Source organism: Nerophis ophidion, linkage group LG16, assembly GCF_033978795.1.
Source record: "Nerophis ophidion isolate RoL-2023_Sa linkage group LG16, RoL_Noph_v1.0, whole genome shotgun sequence".
Classification (NCBI taxonomy): Eukaryota; Metazoa; Chordata; class Actinopteri; order Syngnathiformes; family Syngnathidae; genus Nerophis; species Nerophis ophidion.
Window position 1 is genome coordinate 54,205,707 of NC_084626.1, and position 23,867 is coordinate 54,229,573.

Here is a 23,867-nt window from a genome sequence, read left to right on the forward strand (position 1 = left end):
AAATCTCTAGATGCTGTAACGTGACCATTCAGGTCCGCATGGAGCTGGAGGGGGCGTGACCTCCAGTGCCGCTGAATTTCGGGAGATTTTTAGGAGAAAATTTCTTCTGGGAGGTTTTTTGGAGAGGCGCTGAATTTCGGGAGTCTCCCGGAAAATCCGGGAGGGTTGGCAAGTATGGCCGTGTCTCAAAAAATGTTGTAATCCGCTTTGTTGTTATTTTCACTTCTTTTGACTTCTTTTTTCTTGTCATTCCTGTCACAAAGTGTGTTGCACCTCCTATGTGCACTTCCTGCGTTGGACTGTGAAGAACAGGGATCCTGTTGAGTTAACCGGTTTTAAAGTAACCTGCGTTTGACACGTGGGAGTAAGCTGCAGCACCAGAGACAAACCCACGCAAGCCCAGCATGTGAACTCCACCCAGAACCAGAGAAGGAACAAAATACATGTTTTGGGCTTCTTTTGCCATTGATGCCTTTTGATTCAAAGCCACACAAGTGGAAAATACCGAAAAATCTGTTAGTTTGTTTTATATATAAGTCGCATTATGTTGAGATTGGAATTTGAAAAAGGGTTCGCCGTAGTCCAGAATGTATTGTGTAAGCAAATGTTCATTTAGTGGAAGAAACATCCTGACAGCTCCCAGTGAGAATGCCAAGTACTGCCTCCTGCCATTTATATAACCATGGAAACAAGAGACTACACAAGGAGCGTTCTCATCAGCGTCACCCTCATGCACGACATTTGCCATGCCAGCTTTTTGCACCGCATCTTTCTGTGTAATCTCCCATGTTCCCTTTCTTCCCTCCGCCGTTGCATTGTCTGCCTTTTTTTTCCCCCACCACAAGAAAACAATGACATTGATTTACAAAAAGTAAATAGATCAGTGATTCTCAAATTGTGGTATATGTGTATAACATCTCCCATCTACAAACCCCGTTTCCATGAGTTGGGAAATGGTGTTAGATGTAAATATAAACAGAATACAATGATTTGCAAATCCTTTTCAACCCATATTCAATTGAATTTGCTACAAAGACAAGATATTTGATGTTCAAACTCATAAACTTGTTTTTTTTGTGCAAATAATTGACTTAGAATTTCATGGCTGCAACACGTGCCAAAGTAGTTGGGAAAGGGCATGTTCACCACTGTGTTACATCACCTTTTCTTTTAACAACACTCAATAAACGTTTGGGAACTGAGGAAACTAATTGTTGAAGCTTTGAAAGTGGAATTTTTTCCCCATTAGGGTTTGGGTTACCTTGAGGCAGAGGTACTTGCTGCCTTTTCCACGTGGCAACAAGCATGCGCCCCCTCGCATGCACTCGCCCAATACACACTGTGTGTAGCCGTGGAGGCACCGCCTGTGTCTGCCTCACTTCTCATCTGCTGCATTGTTTTGATCAGGAAACAGGGAATTTCCACAATTTTGACCATAAAAATTATCAAAATATACAGTCTAAACCAAAGGACAAATTTTAAACCTTATTTTATTACTTTGTTTTGGAACATCTCATGGTTAAGCCACCTGGTGGCAGGTGAGGCACTGCCTCCCCTGACTGCACGTCACTGATTGTAGCGTCCTGGAAGAGTTAGTTCACCGATTGTAGCGTCCTGGAAGAGTTAGTGCTGCAAGGGGTTCTGGGTATTTGTTCTGTTGTGTTATGGTGCGGATGTTGGGACGGCGTGGCGCAGTGGGAGAGTGGCAGTGCGCAACCCGAGTGTCCCTGGTTCAAATCCCACCTAGTACCAACCTCGTCACGTCCGTTGTGTCCTGAGCAAGACACTTCACCCTTGCTCCTGATGGGTGCTGGTTGGCGCCTTGCATGGCAGCTCCCTCCATCAGTGTGTGAATGTGTGTGTGAATGGGTAAATGTGGAAGTAATGTCAAAGCGCTTTGAGTTCCTTAAAGGTAGAAAAGCGCTATACAAGTACAACCCATTTATCATTTATTTATTTTATGTTCTACTGAAATGTGTTTGTCATTCTTGTTTGGTGTGGGTTCACAGTGTGGCGCATATTTGTAACAGTGTTAAAGTTTATACGGCCACCCTCAGTGTGACCTGTATGGCTATTGACCAAGTATGACTTGCATTCAGTTTTGAGTGTCTGCAAAAGCCACAAGTATTTGTGAGAAGGTGTGTCCACGTATGATATATGTATATGTATATATATATATATTTATATATGTGTGTGTGTATATGTATATATATATATATATATATACCGCTATGTGTATATGTATTTATATATATATATGGGTATGTATGTGTATATATTGATAGATAAATAGTGTATGTGTGTGTGTGTGTATATATATAGATATATATAGATAGATGGATGGATGGATAAATGTATATATATAGATACATATATAGATGTGTGTGTGTGTGTGTGTATATATATATATATATATATATTTATTTATTTATGTGGATGGATATAGATGTGTGTGTGTGTATATATAGATGTATATAGGTAGATGGATGGATATATAGATGTGTATGTATGTATATAGATGGATGAATGGATAGATAGATATAGATTGTATATATATATATACATATATATGAATAGATTGATAGATATAGATGTGTGTGTATAGATAGATAGATGTGTATGTATGTATATATATATATATATAGATAGATAGATGTATACATATAGATGTGTATATGTGAGGCCCCCTGTTGAAGACCTCTGTATTTAATATAGGCATCCTGAGCCAATCACAGACCATAATACTGAGCAGTGTCCTCTTATTGCTTTGGTCTCCTTTAGTAGTCATTACTACACCAATTTAGCCTTTTTTATGATTGAAAATGCCTAATTTAGGGCAAAAATCTTGCATATCTACTTAAATTTTTTTTTTAATTTGCGATTTTTGTAAAAGAAGAAAAAATATTGTGATTTTTTTTTTTTTTTTTGCTTACAATATTCAGCCCTCGTTTCATTCTGATCATAATCACATATGAGGCACAATTTTAAAATCGCCGTTAATTGATATCGCCTCGACAGCAACATTTGCAGTATCGCCCAACACTGCCGGTCCCCTAATAGTCAGCACTTTGAATGACATCATCCAAGTTGGCGCATTGAAGTGCGAAAATCATCATCATCATCATCATCATCTAACCTGCATCTTTACACCAATCATCATCAAATACAGTGTGTGTGTGTGTGTGTGTGCGTGTGTGTGCGTGCGTGTGTGTGTGTGTGCGTGTGTGTGTGTTTCCCATTCCCCATTCCCAGTTTACCGGCTCGGTGCGCCTCGTCCAGCCGGACCTCGGTGGTGCTGCTCGGGTCACTGTGGGACCTCCCGCGCTGCAGGACGCAGTAATCTCCCGGGTTGTGTGACGTCATGATGGAGAGAATAGTCACCAGGCAGCGGTCGTGACCACAAGGTAGCCGGCATCAAGTGGTGCTAAGAAGATAGAGATAGATATATTTCTGCATATATCATGCGGCTGCGGCTGTGGGCGCTGGACGGCAGGTCATCATGACGCACGTCGTCGCCTTCAAGTGCTGCTGCTCAGCGTCCTCATCTTGTCGCCTTCAAGTGCTGCTGCTCAGCGTCCTCATATTGTCGCCTTCAAGTGCTGCTCAGCGTCCTCAGCTTCTCACAGCCAAGCAGGACTCTCAAGGGATGGGCGATACTGCAAATGCTGGTATCGATCCAATAGCGATAAAGGGCCGAAACCGATGCCGACACTTTGTACTGATAATTTGTTGGTCGGGATTATCCATTTCCATTTTCTGCCGCTTATTCCCATTCGGGGTCGCGGGGGGCGCTGGCGCCCATCTCAGCTACAATCGGGCGGAAGGCGGTGTACACCCTGGACAAGTCGCCACCTCATCACAGGGCCAACACAGATAGACAGACAACATTCACACACTAGGGACCATTTAGTGTTGCCAATCAACCTATCCCCAGGTGCATGTCTTTGGAAGTGGGAGGAAGCCGGAGTACCCGGAGGGAACCCACGCATTCACGGGGAGAACATGCAAACTCCACACAGAAAGATCCCGAGCCTGGATTTGAACCCAGGACTGCAGGACCTTCGTATTGTGAGGCAGACGCACTAACCCCTCTGCCACCGTGAAGCCCGGTCGGGATTATACTTGGGATAAAATAAAGACTTTAGGAAAAGTATACATACCGGAAAATATATATATATAAATATGTTTATATTTTTCGGTGCATATATATACATACATATATATGTGTATACATATATATATGTATACACATATATATATACATACATATATATATGTGTATACATATATATATGTATGTATATATATATATGTGTATACATATATATATGTATGTATATATATATATGTGTATACATATATATGTATACACATATATATATATACATACATATATATATGTGTATACATATATATATGTATGTATATATTACAAGGTGTGGGAAAAAATCAATTTGAATTTGAATCGCGATTCTCACGTTGTGCGATTCAGAATCGATTATCATGTAAAAAAAATCAATTTCATATTTATTTTTACTTTGTTTTATTTAGTTAGTTTTTTTAATCAATCCAACAAAACAATACACAGCAATACCATAACAATGCAATCCAATTCCAAAACCAAACCTGAGCCAGCAACACTCAGAACTGCAATAAAAAGAGCAATTGAGAGGAGACACAAACACCACACAGAACAAAACAAAAGTAGTGAAACTAAAATGAATATTATCAACAACAGTATCAATATTAGTTATCATTTCAGCATAGCAGTGATTAAAAATCCCTCATTGGCATTATTTAAAAATAAAAAAAAGAACAATAGTGTCACAGTGGCTTACACTTGCATGGCATCTCATAAACTGGACAACACACTGTGTCCAATGTTTTCACAAAGATACAATAAGTCATATTTTTGGTTTGTTGAATAGTTAAATGTACATTATTGCAATCAGTTGATAAAACATTGTCCTTTACAATTACAAAAGCTTTTTACAAAAATCTACTACTCTGCTAGCATGTGAGCAGACTGGGGTAGATCCTGCTGAAATCTATGTATTGAATGAATACACAATCCTTTTGAATCAGGAAAGTATCGTTTTTGAATCGAGAATCGCGTTGAATGGAAAAAAATCGATATATAATCGAATCGTGACCCCAAGAATAGATATTGAATTGAACCGTGGGAAACCCTAAGATTTGCAGCCCTAATATATATATATATATATATATATATATATATATATATATATATATATATATATATATATATATAACATAACGTATATGACGATGTGACAATTATTTTGAAGGGCTGCACAAAATAATGTATTAACATCCGAATTGTGATTTTTAATACTCCGATTTTACAAAAATCGATTCAATATGTTATGACACTTCAAATATTCCACTGTGAACATTTTTAGGCTACGATGAGGTGGCGACTTGTCCAGGGTGTACCCGAATGTGATAAACAGGAAAAGGCCCTGCCACACTTACCTGACACTTGGAATAGAGTAATTTTTGGGATTACTGTTGAACTACTGGGCTGTGTGTTTACCTGACTGTGAACTACAGGTTGTACTATGGGCTGTAGGTCCCTAAAGTATATATGTTCATACATTATTTATGTAGGATATACGCGTGTATATATATAACCTAAACATATTGTTTCTTGAATTTAAAAATAGCTGACTGTTTTCCCCCCCCTTCTCTGGGATTATATTCCCAGTTTTGATCTCGGACCTTTGGTCATTATAGCATATAACAATATTCTATTACTGTTAAGCAAACTATGAATAATAAAACACGCGAAAACATGTTGCCTTTATCATAGCTACACGTTTGACAAAAAAAAGCATGAAAATCAGTGGTATTCAGTGAGGTAAAATGAATTTAATGCGCTGTCCCCTCCCCTCTCAGTAAACTGTGGAGTCCCCCAAGGCAGTGAACCAGGACCTTTACTGTTCCTAATATACGGAAATGAAATGCCATCAGTATGCGACTGTGAATTGTTCCTGTTTGTGGATGACTCGGCCCTGCTGGTATTCGGCAAGGACAAGTCACATGTGGAACAAAATCCTCAGTGCTGAACTCCTTAATATTTGCAACTGGCTATATTTAATATATATATATATATATATATATATATATATATATATATATATATATATATATATATATATATATATATGTAAATGTATATGTATGTGTCTTGATTGGATTATCCAGAGAATAGTGTTCGATACCGTGGTAGAGTGCAATATGTAGGTAGGATTAACCGAAGGAGCGTTTAAAACCAGATGGAATAATCACCAGGCCTCCTTTAGAAACCAGACTTTGCGGAATTTTACAGAACTCAGCAAGCACATTTGGAACCTCAAAGACAATAATGTTGAATATTCAATAACATGGCAAATTCTTGCATCCAGCACACCTTACAACAGTGGTAATAAAAGATGCAACCTATGCTTAAAAGAGAAACTGTTTATTATATATCATCCAGATCTATCATCCCTCAACAAGCGCAGTGAAATCATTTCAACATGCCGCCACAGACGGAAACACCTCCTAGGTAACACATGAGCCAATCACCACACCCTATGCCTGCCTGTACCCACCCACTCTGTGCCCTATATAAACCATTGTATGTGAATGCTTCCATTAAGATGAAGTAGTCTTGTGATTTTTCCCACACCTACATATATATATATATATATATATATATATATATATATATATATATATATATATATATATATATATATATAAAATATTTGACTCTTAACCACGACCCCCACCACGCCCCGCCCCCGACCAGGCCCCACGCTCCACCCCTGACCACGCCCCCCACCCCCCAGCTCCCGGAATCGCAGGTCTCAAGGTTGGCAAGTATGATAGTATATATTTGTACCATGAATTGATTAACGTGGACCCCGACTTGAACGACTTGCAAAACTTATTGGGGTGTTACCATTCAGTGGTCAATTGTACGCAATATGTGCTGTACTGTGCAATCTACTAATAAAAGTATCAATCAATCAATCAATCCTGACAAATGAATTGCACTAAGTGGAGCGGATCACCACTCCAAGATGGCGGCCCTGCGTCTCGTCGATGCTGCGTCTACTAATAAGATGTGTATGGTAACATCAGCCAAATGGCAGTTACGTTCGTGCAAGGTGTCACTGATGCCATGTTTTATTTTTTTAATAATAATTAAATGAAAATGTAAAAGCAAAACAAACATTTTACATCAAAAATACACGGTGTTATTTAAGTGTAGAAGTGGAAGTGCCCGGTGTTGTGCCGAATTATGCACCCCCGCCGTAAAATGCACCCCCTGGCGGGAGCGCGCTTACGTCACTCGGTTGCGTCACCCGTCTCGAAAAGTAGCTAAACTCGGCTAAAATCGCCTCTTTCGGCATAAAAATGTACATAACAAGGTGAATAATCCAAGTTGTCTTTACTATGGATATATTAATGGATGGATTAATTCTGATTCTTTAATGATTTCGCCGCCATTGCCTTTAATGATTTCGTCGTCATTCAATCGCTTCTTTCGGCAGAAAAATGTACATAAGGTGAATATTACAAGTTGTCTTTACTTTGGATATATTAATGGATGGATTAATTGTGATTCTTCAATGATTTCGCCGTCATTGCCTTTAATGATTTTGTCGTCATTCTGGTGGGTACATCGCCTCTTTCGGCATAAAAAAGTACATAAAGTGAAATAATCCAAGATGTGTTTACTTTGGATTTATTAATGGATGGATTAATTGTGAGCCTTTAATGATTTCGCCACCATTCAGATAAGGCGAAAACAATAACAATTTAATATAGGAATATTTGCTGTCCCGAAAATGTATTGAAGTATTGTATTAAAGAATATATACACCAAAGTAAGCCTCTATATGTACTTTTTTAGAGACATCAAGGAGAACGAATGTTTGCTGCTTCACTCGACGGGATCCAATACATGTATTTTAAAAATATGACATTTTCTTTAACTGTAAGAAGCTCATGGGTGGATGGATGAATACATTAATAAATGAATGCATCTGATACCTATCGTTGTTTTGATTTTAAGAATTTTCAAACTGAACATTCACAAATAACTTTACCAAAAGTACCCGAAATACCAGAGATGGAGTTATGGTGGGGGTGCATTTTCAGTGAAGAGTTGATTCCAGCTGCCTAAACATCTATCTATCTCTGGCTAGGATGGTCGTAGAGACATGAAACTCACCCTGGTGACTCATCCTTACCCCCTATGTATACTGTGAAAACCATGTGATGATTGGACCCCCACAGGCGGAGTTAGGGGGGGGGTGCATTTTCAGGCAGCACCAATATCTCTGGCTAGGATGGTCGTAGAGACATGAAACTCACCCTAGTAACTCATCCTTACCCCCTCTGTATACTGTGAAAACCATGTGATGATTGGACCCCCACAGGCGGAGTTAGGGGGGGGGTGCATTTTCAGGCAGCACCAATAGCCCACCTGCTGGAAAATGCATGTTTTTCCCCTCTAAACTCTCTCCCTTTGTTTATAATGCCAATTTTTTGCTGGATTTAGTCTCTATAAACTCCAAGGAAAACAATACCCGGCTGGGGACAATTTTTGAAATTGGTCTCCAAACTAAGGCATGCGGGCCGAAAGCGGCCCGCCGACGTCCAAAATCCGGCCCCTGGATTTTTATTCATGTTTTGAATTTTTGGGACATGGGGGACTTGTGGGAATCCATCCCAGGTAAGATTTTTGAACATTTTGAGGACTTTTGCCTACTTTCCCAACTTTCCCCCCCACTTCCAGTGTGACTTTGCGGTGTGCGCTATGGACATGCTGGGCATCCCTTGACTCGGGTGGCCAGCTGCGGGACTTGTGTGATTGATTTTTTAAAACTTTGAGGACTTTTGCCTACTTTCCCAGCTTTTCCCCCACTTCCAGTCAGTTGTGGTGTATCGCTATACATGGGCTATTATTAGGAAGAGGCGTTTATTTGGTAATATACAGTATATATACAGTATATATATATATATATATATATATATATATATATATATATATATATATATACACATCGTGATATATATACACATATATATATGTATACATATATATATAGACATACATGTGTAGATCCACACATGCATGTCTATATATATATATATGTATACATATTTATATGTATATATACAACAATGTGTGTGTGTAATATATACATATATATATATAGGCGCGGCATGGCGTAGTGGGTAGAGCGGCCGGCCAGAAACCTGAGAGTTTCTGGTTCGCTTCCCACCTATTGACATCCAAAAAAAATCACTGCCTTGGGCAGGACACTTCCCCCTTGCCCCCGGTGCTGCTCACACTGGTGAATGAATGATGAATGAATGATTAGTGGTGGTCGGAGGGGCCGTAGGTGCAAACTGGCAGCCACACTTCCGTCAGTCTACCCCAGGGCAGCTGTGGCTACAGATATAGCTTACCACCACCAGGTGTGAATGAATGTCGGGTCCCACTTCTCTGTGAGCGCTTTGAGTGTTTATAAAAGTGCGATATAAATCTAAGTGATTTATATATATATATATATATATACTGTATATTACCAAATAAACGCCTCTTCCTAATAATAGCCCATGTATAGCGATACACCACAACTGACTGGAAGTGGGGGAAAAGCTGGGAAAGTAGGCAAAAGTCCTCAAAGTTTTAAAAAATCAATCACACAAGTCCCGCAGCTGGCCACCCGAGTCAAGGGATGCCCAGCATGTCCATAGCGCACACCGCAAAGTCACACTGGAAGTGGGGGGGAAAGTTGGGAAAGTAGGCAAAAGTCCTCAAAATGTTCAAAAATCTTACCTGGGATGGATTCCCACAAGTCCCCCATGTCCCAAAAATTCAAAACATGAATAAAAATCCAGGGGCCGGATTTTGGACGTCGGCGGGCCGCTTTCGGCCCGCATGCCTTAGTTTGGAGACCAATTTCAAAAATTGTCCCCAGCCGGGTATTGTTTTCCTTGGAGTTTATAGAGACTAAATCCAGCAAAAAAATTGGCATTATAAACAAAGGGAGAGAGTCTAGAGGGGAAAAACATGCATTTTCCAGCAGGTGGGCTATTGGTGCTGCCTGAAAAAGCACCCCCCCCTAACTCCGCCTATGGAGGTCCAATCATCACATGGTTTTCACAGTATACAGAGGGGGTAAGGATGAGTTACTAGGGTGAGTTTCATGTCTCTACGACCATCCTAGCCAGAGATAGCTAGGGGGTGCATTTCCCGGCAGGTGGGCTGTTGGTGCTGCCTGAAAATGCACCCCCCCCTAACTCCGCCTGTGGGGGTCCAATCATCACATGGTTTTCACAGTATACAGATGGGGTAAGGATGAGTTACTAGGGTGAGTTTCATGTCTCTACGACCATCCTAGCCAGAGATATTGGTGCTGCCTGAAAATGCACCCCCCCCTAACTCCGCCTGTGGGGGTCCAATCATCACATGGTTTTCACAGTATACAGATGGGGTAAGGATGAGTTACTAGGGTGAGTTTCATGTCTCTACGACCATCCTAGCCAGAGATATTGGTGCTGCCTGAAAATGCACCCCCCCCCTAACTCCGCCTGTGGGGGTCCAATCATCACATGGTTTTCACAGTATACAGATGGGGTAAGGATGAGTCACCAGGGTGAGTTTCATGTCTCTACGACCATCCTAGCCAGAGATAGATAGATGTTCAGGCAGCTGGAATCAACTCTTCACTGAAAATGCACCCCCACCATAACTCCATCTCTGGTATTTCGGGTACTTTTGGTAAAGTTATTTGTGAATGTTCAGTTTGAAAATTCTTAAAATCAAAACAACGATAGGTATCAGATGCATTCATTTATTAATGTATTCATCCATCCACCCATGAGCTTCTTACAGTTAAAGAAAATGTCATATTTTTAAAATACATGTATTGGATCCCGTCGAGTGAAGCAGCAAACATTCGTTCTCCTTGATGTCTCTAAAAAAGTACATATAGAGGCTTACTTTGGTGTATATATTCTTTAATACAATACTTCAATACATTTTCGGGACAGCAAATATTCCTATATTAAATTGTTATTGTTTTCGCCTTATCTGAATGGTGGCGAAATCATTAAAGGCTCACAATTAATCCATCCATTAATAAATCCAAAGTAAACACAACTTGGATTATTTCACTTTATGTACTTTTTTATGCCGAAAGAGGCGATGTACCCACCAGAATGACGACGAAATCATTAAAGGCAATGACGGGGAAATCATTGAAGAATCACAATTAATCCATCCATTAATATATCCAAAGTAAAGACAACTTGGATTATTCACCTTATGTACATTTTTCTGCCGAAAGAGGCGATTGAATGACGACGAAATCATTAAAGGCAATGGCGGCGAAATCATTAAAGAATCAGAATTAATCCATCCATTAATATATCCATAGTAAAGACAACTTGGATTATTCACCTTGTTATGTACATTTTTATGCCGAAAGAGGCGATTTTAGCCGAGTTTCCGAGTGACGTAAGCGCGCTCCCGACAGGGGGTGCATTTTACGGCGGGGGTGCAGAATTCGGCACAACACCGGCCTCCTTTTCCGGAAGTTGCGTAGCAAACATGGCGGACAATAAAGTAAACAGTCTTCCTGATGCTAACAGCTCGTCGAATAGCGGCGATTTTTCAACAAACCCCACGTCGACACAGTCACTGGAAGATGAAAAACAAGAGGATATTGTGACTGAATACAGCCAGGACCTTAAAAGCGTCCTGGTTACCAGCGTTTTAAACCTGGAGAAGCTGGATGTGGACTTATACAGGTAGCTATCCGGGCTGTTGACAAGGATAACACAACCCTGTACTCAAATGTAGTTCTTTAATAGATATACTTTGAAGTATTTTATACGTTTAACAACAATAGGAGCAAGTAGCTCAAGTTAGTAAGAATAATTTTGTTTTACCTTGTACTTAAAGGCCTACTGAAATGAGATGTTCTTATTTAAACGGGGATAGCAGCTCCATTCTATGTGTCATACTTCATCATTTCCCCATATTGCCATATTTTTGCTGAAAGGATTTAGTAGAGAACATCCACCATAAAGTTTGCAGCTTTTGGTCGCTTATAAAAAAGCCTTGCCTGTACCGAAAGTAGCAGACAATGTGCGCGTGACGTCACGGGTTGTGGAGCTCCTCACATCTGAACATTGTTTACAATCATGGCCACCAGCAGCAAGAGCGATTCGGACTGAGAAAGCAACAATTTCCCCATTAATTTGAGCGAGGATGAAAGATTTGTGGATGAGAAAAGTTAGAGTGAAGCACTAGAAAAGAAAGAAAAAAAGGCGACGGCAGTGGGAGCGATTCAGATGTTATTAGACACATTTACCAGGAAAATTCTGGAAAATCCCTTATCTGCTTGTTGTGTTACTAGTGTTTTAGTGAGGCTATAGTCATACCTGAAAGTCGGAGGGCTGCGGTGACCGCCAGTGTCTCTGAGGGAAGTGTTGCGTTCGACCTGGCGTTTCTCTGCTGGGAATTTAAACTGCCAGTCTTCTCCCAAGTTCTTTTTGATGACACATAAGCTGATTCTCAATGAATCCTAGACAATGTATAGGATATATGATACTTTATTCCAAAGCCTTGGAGAGATCAATCTAGATACAACATTTCGATAGCATTGCCCAAATTGATCTAACATTCTAACGGAAAGAGACTACTTCTTATTTAATACCCGCTCCCACCCTCCCCAGATGGGACACAGGCTCCTTGTTCAACTAGGGATAAGATATTTAGGGAGTACACCAACTTCCCACATTCCAAAGTTTCAAGGCTAACACAGTTCACTTGCAGACAAATAGAAAGAGAACAAAAAGGAAAAACACTAGCTGTTTTAGAATAAGACTATGAATATAAAGAAGTAACTCTAAAATATGGATATATGTAGATATTCATCTCTGTTAGAAGCCAAATGGAGAAGCCAAGAAAGTCACAGCTGCGTTTTTGACAGCTGCTGCAGGGGGACGCAAACTCCGCTCAAGTCGACTTAATATCACAATTTTCTCATCTAAAAACTTGCTGTTTGACATGTGGTAGAGCAGTGGTTCTCAACCTTTTTTCAATGATGTACCCCCTGTGAATTTTTTTTTAATTTAAGTACCCCCTAATAAGAGCAAAGCATTTTTGGGTGAAAAAAAGAGATAAAGAAGTAAAATACAGCACTATGTCATCACTTTCTCATTTATTAAATTGTATAACAGTGCAAAATATTGCTCATTTGTAGTGGTCTTTTTTTAATTTGTTGACAAATAAACAAGTGATTCAATTATAAATATAGATTTCTACACATAGAAGTAATCATCAACTTAAAGGGGATTGTAATAGAGATCCATCTGGATTCATCAACTTCATTCTAAACATCCATCCATCCCTTTTCTACCGCTTATTCCCTTTTGGGGTGGCGGGGGGCACTGGCGCCTATCTCAGCTACAATCGGGCGGAAGGCGGTGTACACCCTGGACAAGTCGCCACCTCATTGCAGGGCCAACACAGATAGACAGACAACATTCACACTCACATTCACATTTAGTGTTGCCAACATTTCTTCATAAAAAAGAAATCTTTAACATCAATATTTATGGAACATGTCCACAAAAAATCTAGCTGTCAACACTGAATATTGCATTGTTGCATTTCTTTTCACACTTTATGAACTTATATTCATATTTTGTTGAAGTATTATTCAATAAATATATTTATAAAGGATTTTTGAATTGTTGCTATTTTTAGAATATATTTTTTTTAAATCTCACGTACCCCTTGGCATACCCTCAAGTACCCCCAGGGGTACGCGTACCCCCATTTGAGAACCACTGTGGTGGAGAAACATGTTCGCTTGACCGCTCTGTTCCATATTAAAGCTTCACAACAAACAAAGAAACACCGGCTGTGTTTTGGTTGCTAAAGGCGGCTGCAATCCACCGCTTTCCACCAACAGCATTCTTCTTTGACGTCTCCATTACTAATTGAACAAATTGCAAAAGATTCAGCAAGACAGATGTCCAAAATACTGTGTAGTTATGTGATTACGGCAGACGACTTTTAGCCGTGAGTGGCGCTGGGATAAAATGTCCGCTCCAACCAATAACGTCACAAGCACGCGTCAACATAAGCGTCATCATTCTGCGACGTTTTCGACAGGACACATCGCGGGAAATTTAAAATTGCAATTTAGTAAACTAAAGCGGCCGTATTGTCATGTGTTGCAATGTTAATATTTCATCATTGATATATAAACTATCAGACTGCGTGGTGGCTAGTAGTGGCTTTCAGTAGGCCTTTAATATCACGCCTCCTTTGACACTGCAACATAGTAAAATAGCAGTAATTAAAGTGTCTTATTTCTCCCCAGAGGGACACATCATTGGGTACCCCGCACTCAGCGCTTGTTTGGGGGTCAAATAATTGGTCAAGCCCTTGTTGCTGCAGCCAAATCTGTCAGTGATCACCTGTATGGCCACTCTCTACACTGCTACTTTGTCAGAGCAGGTAAGCTAAAGTGCACTGCGAGTTTCTTTTGTTGATTTAAAATACCCCATTGCCAGAATATCATTTGTGTGGCTCCATCCATCCATTTTCTACCGCTTGTCCCTTTCGGGGAGCGATGGGTCCCGGAGCTGCATTCGGGCGGAAGGCGGCGTACACCCTGGACAAGTCGCCACCTCATCACAGGGCCAACACAGATAGACAGAAAACATTCACACTCACATTCACACACTAGGGACCATTTAGTGTTGCCAATCAACCTATCCCCAAGTGCATGTCTTTGGAAGTGGGAGAAATTCGGACTACCCGGACAGAACCCACGCAGTCACGGGGAGAACATGCAAACTCCACACAGAAAGATCCCGAGTGCAGGATCGAACCCAGGACCTGATTGATTGATTGATTGATTTAAACTCTTATTAGTAGATTGCACAGTACAGTACATATTCCGTACAATTGACCACTAAATGGTAACACCCCAATAAGTTTTTCAACTTGTTTAAGTCGGGGTCCACGTTAATCAATTCATGGTACAAATATATACTATCAACATAATACAATCATCACACAAGTTAATCATCATAGTATATACATTGAATTATTTACAATCCAGGGGGTGGGATGAGGAGCTTTGGTTGATATCAGAACTTCAGTCATCAACAATTGCATCAATAGAGAAATGGACATTGAAACAGTGTAGGTCTTATTTAGTAGGATATGTACAGCCAGCAGAGAACATAGTGAGTTCACATAGCATAAGAACAAGTATATACATTACAAAATACATTTGATTGTTTACATTAGGTTATTTACAATCCGGGCAGATGGGATGTGAATGGAGGAGGGTATTAGTAAAGTGTTGAAGTTGCCAGGAGGTGTTGTTTTAGAGTGGTTTTGAAGGAATATAGAGATGCACTTACTTTTATACCTGTTGGGAGTGCATTCCACATTGATGTGGCATAGAAAGAGAATGAGTTAAGACCTTTGTTAGATCGAAATCTGGGTTTAACGTGGTTTGTGGAGCTCCCCCTGGTGTTGTGGTTATGGCGGTCATTTACGTTAAGAAAGTAGTTTGACATGTACTTCGGTATCAGGGAGGTGTAGCGGATTTTATAGACTAGGCTCAGTGCAAGTTGTTTGACTCTGTCCTCCACCCTGAGCCAGCCCACTTTGGAGAAGTGGGTAGGAGTTAGGTGTGATCTGGGGTGGAGGTCTAAAAGTAACCGGACTAGCTTGTTCTGGGATGTTTGGAGTCTAGATTTGAGGGTTTTGGAGGTGCTGGGGTACCAGGAAGTGAAAGTGTAATCGAAAAAGGGTTGAATGAGAGTTCCCGCTAGAATCTTCAAGGTACTTTTGTTGACTAGAGAGGAGATTCTGTAGAGGAATCTCGTTGGTTGCCATTTCATCACAGGAAAGATTGGCCTCTAGAATGGAAGCTAGGCCGGTGATCTCATCTTTCCTGGTGATAACAATGTCACCCACTTTTATAATAATAATAATGGATTAGATTCATATCACGCTTTTCTATTGTTAGATACTCAAAGCGCTCACAGAGAAGTGGGAAGCCATCATTCATTCACACAATGGTGGTGGTAAGCTACATCTGTAGCCACAGCTGCCCTGGAGTAGACTGACGGAAGTGTGGCTGCCAGTTTGCACCTACGGCCCCTCCGACCACCACCAATCATTCATTCATCATTCATTCACCAGTGTGAGCGGCACCGGGGGCAAAGGGTGAAGTGTCCTGCCCAAGGACACAATGGCAGCAACTTTGATGTCCATAGGTGGGAAGCGAACCTGCAACCCTCAGGCTTCTGGCACGGCCGCTCTACCCACTTTTACCTTCGTATTGTGAGGCAGACGCACTAACCCCTCTCCCACCGTGCTGCCATTTGTGTGAATCTCAGTTTTCAAATTATTAGTATCTATTTGTGTTGTATTCTTACTTCTTTCAAATGCTGTTCATTCACTTGCGATTTCAAGTCAAATGAAAATCGCTAAGGTAACTCCGCTCTTCAAAAGTGACTGCAAACACGCTATTACCAATTACAGACCAATTTCTCTTTCGCCTCAGTTCTCAAAAAATCTCAGAGAAACTATTTAATTCACGACTTGAATCGTTTCTTGACAAACATCTTATAGTCATTGACGGTCAGAATGGCTTAAGGTCCAAAAGAACAACCTCAATGGCGATAACTTTATTTTTGATTGAAACTTTTATTAGTAGATTGCAAAGGAAGAGAATACATTATATGAAACAGTACAGTTTACACAGAATCAGAAATACTTGATTAATCCTTGAGGGGAAGTTAAAATGTTTCAGCACCATCCCATTCAAGATCAGACAAACATTACAGGGAGACAGAACAGGATTGCTGACGGGTCTGCCAACTTCCGGCAGCCCTTACAAAAAAGGTGAGAAACAGGTAAACAATGGGGGGTGAGAAGAAAAAAAAATGGTCTAAGCCTGGGCCCTTGAGAGGGAGTCCAGACTGAGACCAAGGAAAAAAACAGTTCATAGCCATAGCACACATCACTCTTACAGGTTTGTAAGAGGGAATTAAAGACATTAAAAGACCAGAGCTGATGCAACCAGCCACTTCTACATACAGCTATGAATAAAAAATAAAATAAACATATACACTGTGGTGGTCTGCTGGGGTGGAGGGAGCATGGACAGAGACAGGAGCAGACCCAGCAAAGCAACCAAGAGAGCCGACTCCAGTACAGTACATATTCCGTACAATTGACCACTAAATGGTAACACCCAAATCAGTTTTTCAACTTGTTTAAGTCGGGATCCACGTTAATCAATTCATGGTAAAGCTATTGAAGAAATTACTAATGCACTGGAGCATAAAATATATGCAGTTGATATGTTTATTTATCTAAAAAAAAGCCTTTGATACCATTAATCTTATAATTCTACAAGATAATATGGAAAGATATGGAATTGGGGGGCTGGCTGGAGACTGGTTAAAAAAGTATTTAACAGCGAGGGTACAGTTTGAAAAAATGGTTCAATATTTATCATATACTCTGGACATTGCTTGTGGTGTCCCGCAAAGGTCCGTGCTGGGGCCAAAACTGCTTAATGTGTACATTAGTGATATTTTTAATACATCCAAAATACTGAAATGTATACTATTTGCAGACAACACAAATATATTCTACAGTAGTGATGACTATAATGAGCTCATAAATACAGTAAACACAGGACTAAACATAATAATACAAAAAAGGATGAACACAATTAAATTATCCTTGAATATATATAAAACTAAGACAGTGATGTCTGGAAATCGCAACATAACGCCTGAACAAAAAATAAGTATTCATGGTACCCAAATCAAAATCATAATTGAGAATATATTTTGGGGAGTAATAATTGATTGTAAACTATCATGGAAACCTCATGTCAGACACATTAAAACAAAAATCTCCAACAGCCTCTCACTTATAAACAAAGCAAAACTATACATACCTCAATGAAAATGCACTCCGTAGTCTATACTGCACCTTGGTACTGCCATACCTTACATATTGTGTTGAAGTATGGGGGAGTACTTACCTCAACACAATTAATCCTCTGATCATATTACAGAAATGAGCAGTGCGAATCATTCACAATGTTGTTTTTTTAGAACACACTCAGAATCTATTTATGCAATCAAAGTTGCTCAAATTTGATGATCTGGTTAAATATAATACATCAATAATCTTACATAAATCACTTAAGAAATTATTGCCGCCTAATCTACAATGTTTTTTTTATAAGACGAGTGCAGGCTCATAAGTTGCGATGCTTTGAATATTTCTCATTGCCAAGAGCTCAAACCACGCGTAAACGTTTTTGTGTGTCTGTATGCGGAATAAAACTATAGAACAAACTGGACTCACAACACAGGCAATGCCAAACTGTTAATCGATTTCAACTATGGTACAAAGATCGGGTCTGGTTCAAATATAGAGATGAGGGTCTTAAATTTGACCTGCTGTTGTACTCTGTCTCAAGGTGTTAACATGTGCTCAATGTTTCCTTACCATAATTGCTATGTTGTTTATTACCATTGTTGGTATTTTGTCTATTACCATTGTTGGTATGTTCATTCTTTCCACTTTGCATCAGTCCATCTTAGATGATCTCGAGCCCAGAGAAGCCGGCGGCATTTCTGGATGTTGTTGATAAATGGCTTTCACTTTGCATAGTTGAGCTTTAACTTGCACGTACGGATGTAGCGACCAAGTGTATTTCGTGACAGTGGTTTTCTGAAGTGTTCCTGAGCCCATGTGGTGATATCCTTTAGAGATTGATGTACAGTGCCGTCTGAGGGATTGAAGGTCACGGTCATTCAATGTTTCCAGCCATGCCGCTTAGGTGGAGTGATTTCTCCAGATTCTCTGAACCTTTTGATGATATTATGGAGCGTAGATGTTGAAATCCCTAAATTTCTTGCAATGTCACTTTGAGAAAGGTTGTTCTTAAACTGTTTGACTATTTGCTCACGCAGTTGTGGACAAAGTGGTGTACCTCGCCCCATCCTTTCTTGTGAAAGACTGGGAAGCTACTTTTATAGCCAATCATGGCACCCACCTGTTCCCAATTAGCCTGCACACCTGTGGGATGTTCCAAATAAGTGTTTGATGAGCATTCCTCAACTTTATCAGTATTTATTGCCACCTTTCCCAACTTCTTTGTCACGTGTTACATGCATCACATTCTGAAGTTAATAATTATTTGGAAAAAAAAAAAAATGTTTATGAGTTTGAACATGAAATATGTTGTCTTTGTAGCATATTCAACTAAATATGGCTTGAAAATAATTTGCAAATCATCATTTTCCGTTTATATTTACATCTAACACAATTTCCCTACTCATATGAAAACTGGGTTTGTAAATGAAAAAAAAACAATTCCATACATCTGATATGTGTTATTTATTTTTTAATAATATTTTAGGGGATCCTAAAGTTCCCGTGCTGTACCAGGTGGACCGCACGAGAGATGGTCGCAGTTTTACAGTGCGCTCGGTGAAAGCCATCCAGCATGGACAACCCATAATGATCTGCCAGGCGTCCTTCCAAATGCCACAGCCAAGCCCCCTGCAGCACCAGTTCACCATGCCGGTGGTTGTTCCGCCTGAAGAACTCCTTACGGTGGAGGAACTCATCCAGATTTATCTCAGGTACACCAGGGGTCAGCAACCTTTTTGAAAGCAAGAGTTACTTCTTGGGTACTGATGAATGCCAAGGGCTACCAGTTTGATACACACTTCAATAAATTGCCAGAAATAGCCAATTTGCTCAATTTACCTTTGATAAATAAATCTATATATATAAAAAAAAATGGGTATTTCTGTCTGTCGTTCCGTCGTACATTTTTTTTCCTTTTACGGAAGGTTTTTTGTAGAGAATAAATGATGAAAAAAACACTCAATTGAACGGTTTAAAAGAGGAGAAAACACGTAAAAAATGAAAATACAATTTTGAAACATAGTTTATCTTCAATTTCGACTCTTTAAAATTCAAAATTCAACCGAAAAAATTGAATAGAAAAACTAGCTAATTCGAATCTTTTTGAAAAAAAATTAAAAATAATTTATGGAACATCATCAGTAATTTTTCCATATTAAGATTAATTTTAGAATGTTGATGACATGTTTTAAATAGGTTATAATCCAATCTGCACTTTGTTAGAATATATAACATATTGGACCAAGCTATATTTCTAACAAAGACAAATCATTATTTCTTCTAGATTTTCCAGAACAAAAATTTTAAAAGAAATTTAAAAGACTTTGAAATAAGATTTAAATGTGATTCTACATATTTTCTAGATTTGACAGAATATTTTTTTAAATTTTAATCATAATAAATTTGAAAAAATATTTCACAAATATTCTTTGTCGAAAAAACAGAAGCTAAAATGAAGAATTTAATTAAAATGTATTTATTATTTTTTTATAATAATAATAAAAAATACTTGAACATTGATTTAAATTGTCAGGAAAGAAGAGGAAGGAAATTAAAAAGGTATTTGTGTTTAAAAATCCTAAAATCAATTAAAGGTTATATTTAAAGTAAAAAAAATACATGAATTTATTTGAACAAGTGAAGACCAAGTCTTTAAAATATTTTCTTGGATTTTCAAATTCTATTTGAGGTTTGTCTCTCTTAGAATTAAAAATGTCGAGCAAAGCGAGACCAGCTTGATAGTAAATAAATAAAATGTAAAAAATAGAGGCAGCTCACTGGTAAGTGCTGCTATTTGAGCTATTTTTAGAACAGGCCAGCGCGCGACTCATCTGGTCCTTACGGGCGACCACGTTGGTGACCCCTGAGGTAGACTATTTATTAACAAAAAAATCACTGTGTCTGTGCAACAAATGCAACAAGTGGTCGTCCTGAGATACAAAAAAAGAAGAACCATTTGTTTTCCATATGCATCTACATGAATGTCATGGAGATATTATGAGCAGAATGACTTTTACATGAAAATAAGTTGTATGATAAGTCAACTCTACTTACAGTAAACCTGACCTGGCTGAAAATGCAAGACAAAGCCTTAGCAAACTGCTGGCAAATGAAGTCCCCATTGACATCAAACCAGTCAACCCTTCACAGTTTTACAGACCTGCCGCAGATGACCCGAAGAAATTATTTTGGGTGCGAGCACGTGGACACATTGGTAAAGTTCTCCTTTTTGACATGATGAGAAAGATGGTCCTTGAATTTACTGATTTGCAATCTGAAATGTACTGAATGTTTTGTGTGTGTGCACAGGTGAAGGCAACATGAAGCTGCATTGCTGCGTTGCTGCTTATGTCTCGGATTTTGCCTTACTGGGCATTGCAATTCTGCCTTATCCAAAGTACAGGGCCAAGTTCACGGCCTCCCTGGACCACGCCATGTGGTTCCACAACACATTCCGCAGCGATGAATGGATGTTGTATGAGTGTGAGAGCCCATGGGCAGGTCAGCTTCTCTTTCACCTCTCCTTGATTACCATGCATTGCTTTTTGCAGGCTCGGAAGAGTTTTGTTTTGCTTTTTAAACTGTGGTAAACTATGGTTTATGAAAAAAATCTTAACTAATTCACATTGCAGCGCACGTAGAGTCCAGGGTCAATGGTGCATTTGAGGTCGGGCTGTCTTCCAATATTCAAAAATTAGGTTCAAAGGAGTTTGATTTAAGCATCAACCTCGCAGTTAAATAAAATACTATATTGAGCCAAAAATACAACAACAACAAATACGTCTGAAGCTGCAAAAAAATTTGAAAAAGCCTTATAATGATCATGTAAGTATCTATATTAACTAGAATAGCCTACTGTCAAAATGACTATGTGTCCATCTGCAAACTTTTGTTGACAGAAATGTTGAAATGTAATATTTATTCTACATATTTTTACAAACATTGGAAATCCTTAGTAAAATGGAGGCTTCTCAGAGGTCGAGCTAAATCCTGGAAATGACTAGCTTGGAACAACCAAAGGTTTAGATACGTATGTCCGCGTTAAAGGAAACGGCAGGCCGGCTTCTTCTAGTGGATTTATTACAATATTTGCAAGCTAAGTAATGTTTGCTGTGGTCTGGAACAACATGGCACACAAACAACTATCAGAAATGCAGCCAATATTACATACAGATAATGTGTCATGAGTCATGCAAATATAAATTAAATACATAGGACATTAGTAAAGGAAATTAAATGAGCGCAAATATACCTACAAACGAGGCATAATGAAGAAATATCTACCTGATATGCCTGATTAGCACTCCACACAAATGAATAACATCAACAAAGCTAACCTTTGTGCATTCACGCACAGCATAAAACGTTTGGTGGACAAAATGCGACGGATAAGGAGTGGCATAAAACATGCCTTTCTGTGGCAGAGTCGGAGAACGTTGCACATGTAAACAAACTATGGTGAGTTCAAGGACCACCAAAATTAGTAGGACAAAACTACTTAAACACGGTGCTTTGTCAAGTACCATGAATTTGTTGGTGGCACTTCTATGAGATTTTTTGTGGACATAGCAGTCCTTCCTAAAAAGACTAAGTCCTCTAAATTTTGGTTGATGGGAAGGACGTCCAAGTTGTAGTTCCATGTCAGGCCTAATAACTGAATTGGTCTCCAAGCAGTAGCTCGCCAGTTGTTTTTTTAATAGCTCATTAAAGGGTACAATTATTTTTGCTTAAACTCTCAGTATTTGTGTAACTAGGTTAAATTTAGACAATATGCTCCTATTGTTTTGACAAATCATCCCAAAATAGCACAAAGACCATGACTGCACCATTTGAGTGGAAATCTGCTTCCTAATAAAAGTACAATTTAAATGATCCCAGTCATATATATTCAAGATGAAACCCATATTTTTTTGTCAAAGTAGCTCTAATCTTCATTAAAACTGCATACTGAAAATACAAGATGCAAATGTACAAATGTTTCTTTTTAAATGGAAAATATGTTAATGTTCTGGCTAACCAAGCCTATTGCCTTTTATTTGGGATGCAATAAGCTATTGAAAAAAAAAAAAAAGACCGGATCGCTGCAATTTTCATTTTGTAAAAGCAGAAAAAATGTTGGCAATTCGAAATTGTTCATAGGTGTAAAATGTAAGGGGATGTTAAAGTCGTGTTTGTGTTTCGTCCAACAGGGGGCAGTAGAGGGCTGGTTCAAGGCCGTCTGTGGAGAAGAGATGGGGTCCTGGCTGCTTCTTGTTCACAGGAGGGGGTCTTGAGACTCAAACCAGTGGCAGAGCCCAGCAAACTGTAGTTTTATAGGTTCTCATTTTATTTAAAAATATTTTATTGAATTATCTCATCACTGGAAATAAATCGTTGAAAAAGGACACCTGATTTGTGCTAAGTTTTCAGAACCAATAAAATACTTAAATGCTGAGATCTATTAGTGATCACATTAGATAAAGCTCAGATCTTTTTATGACATGAGTTGTACCTCAAATATGTTGGGAATGATCAGTGAATAGTAAGCCTATACTGTTAAAAGGGATTTTGGCTGTTAGAAGGACTATTGTTGTCTAGTTGACAGAGCAAATTGCCCGACTATTGTTGTCAAGTTGACAGAGCAAATTGCCCATCACAACCAGCTTAGAAAAGTTATGACAACTCATTAAAACCCCGTATTAAAAAGTTCAGTTAATTTCAGATGAGGTGGCGACTTGTCCAGGGTGTACCCTGCCATCCCCCCAAATGCAGTGAAAATCGGCTCCAGTGAAACCCCCCCCCTTCAGGGGTCTTAATGTTGGTAAGTATGCTCTAACCACGAGGCCACTGA

At 39.2% G+C, this 23,867-nt stretch overlaps 2 protein-coding genes across 4 annotated transcripts in view; one reads left to right on the top strand and one right to left on the bottom strand.

The window, feature by feature from the left end:
• Positions 1–3,631, bottom strand: part of phactr3b (phosphatase and actin regulator 3b) — a 135,993-nt gene extending 132,362 nt beyond the window's left edge. For 2 of the 3 annotated variants that reach the window (XM_061875568.1, XM_061875566.1), the window contains exon 1: positions 3,258–3,631. In XM_061875568.1, coding sequence (XP_061731552.1) covers positions 3,258–3,363 — 106 coding nt within the window. In that variant the 5' untranslated portion in view covers positions 3,364–3,631. The remainder of the gene's footprint in view (positions 1–3,257) is intronic. The other variant, XM_061875571.1, reaches the window with a different exon arrangement.
• A 7,972-nt stretch (positions 3,632–11,603) lies between these two features.
• acot8 (acyl-CoA thioesterase 8) lies at positions 11,604–23,421 on the top strand. The gene is made up of 6 exons (XM_061875574.1): positions 11,604–11,841; positions 14,430–14,566; positions 19,524–19,749; positions 21,094–21,251; positions 21,347–21,538; positions 23,227–23,421. Exons 1-6 carry the CDS (start codon positions 11,642–11,644, stop codon positions 23,343–23,345), a joined length of 1,032 nt encoding a protein of 343 aa, XP_061731558.1. The 5' UTR covers positions 11,604–11,641; the 3' UTR covers positions 23,346–23,421.
• Positions 23,422–23,867: the final 446 nt, after the last annotated feature.

Bases quoted from the DNA above. Each gene is read 5' to 3' on its own strand.
- acot8 (XM_061875574.1), top strand. From the start codon at position 11,642: ATGGCGGACAATAAAGTAAACAGTCTTCCTGATGCTAACAGCTCGTCG. The intron at 11,842-14,429 runs GTAGCTATCCGG...ATTTCTCCCCAG, and splicing joins CTGGATGTGGACTTATACAG to AGGGACACATCATTGGGTAC. The intron at 21,539-23,226 runs GTCAGCTTCTCT...TTCGTCCAACAG, and splicing joins GTGTGAGAGCCCATGGGCAG to GGGGCAGTAGAGGGCTGGTT.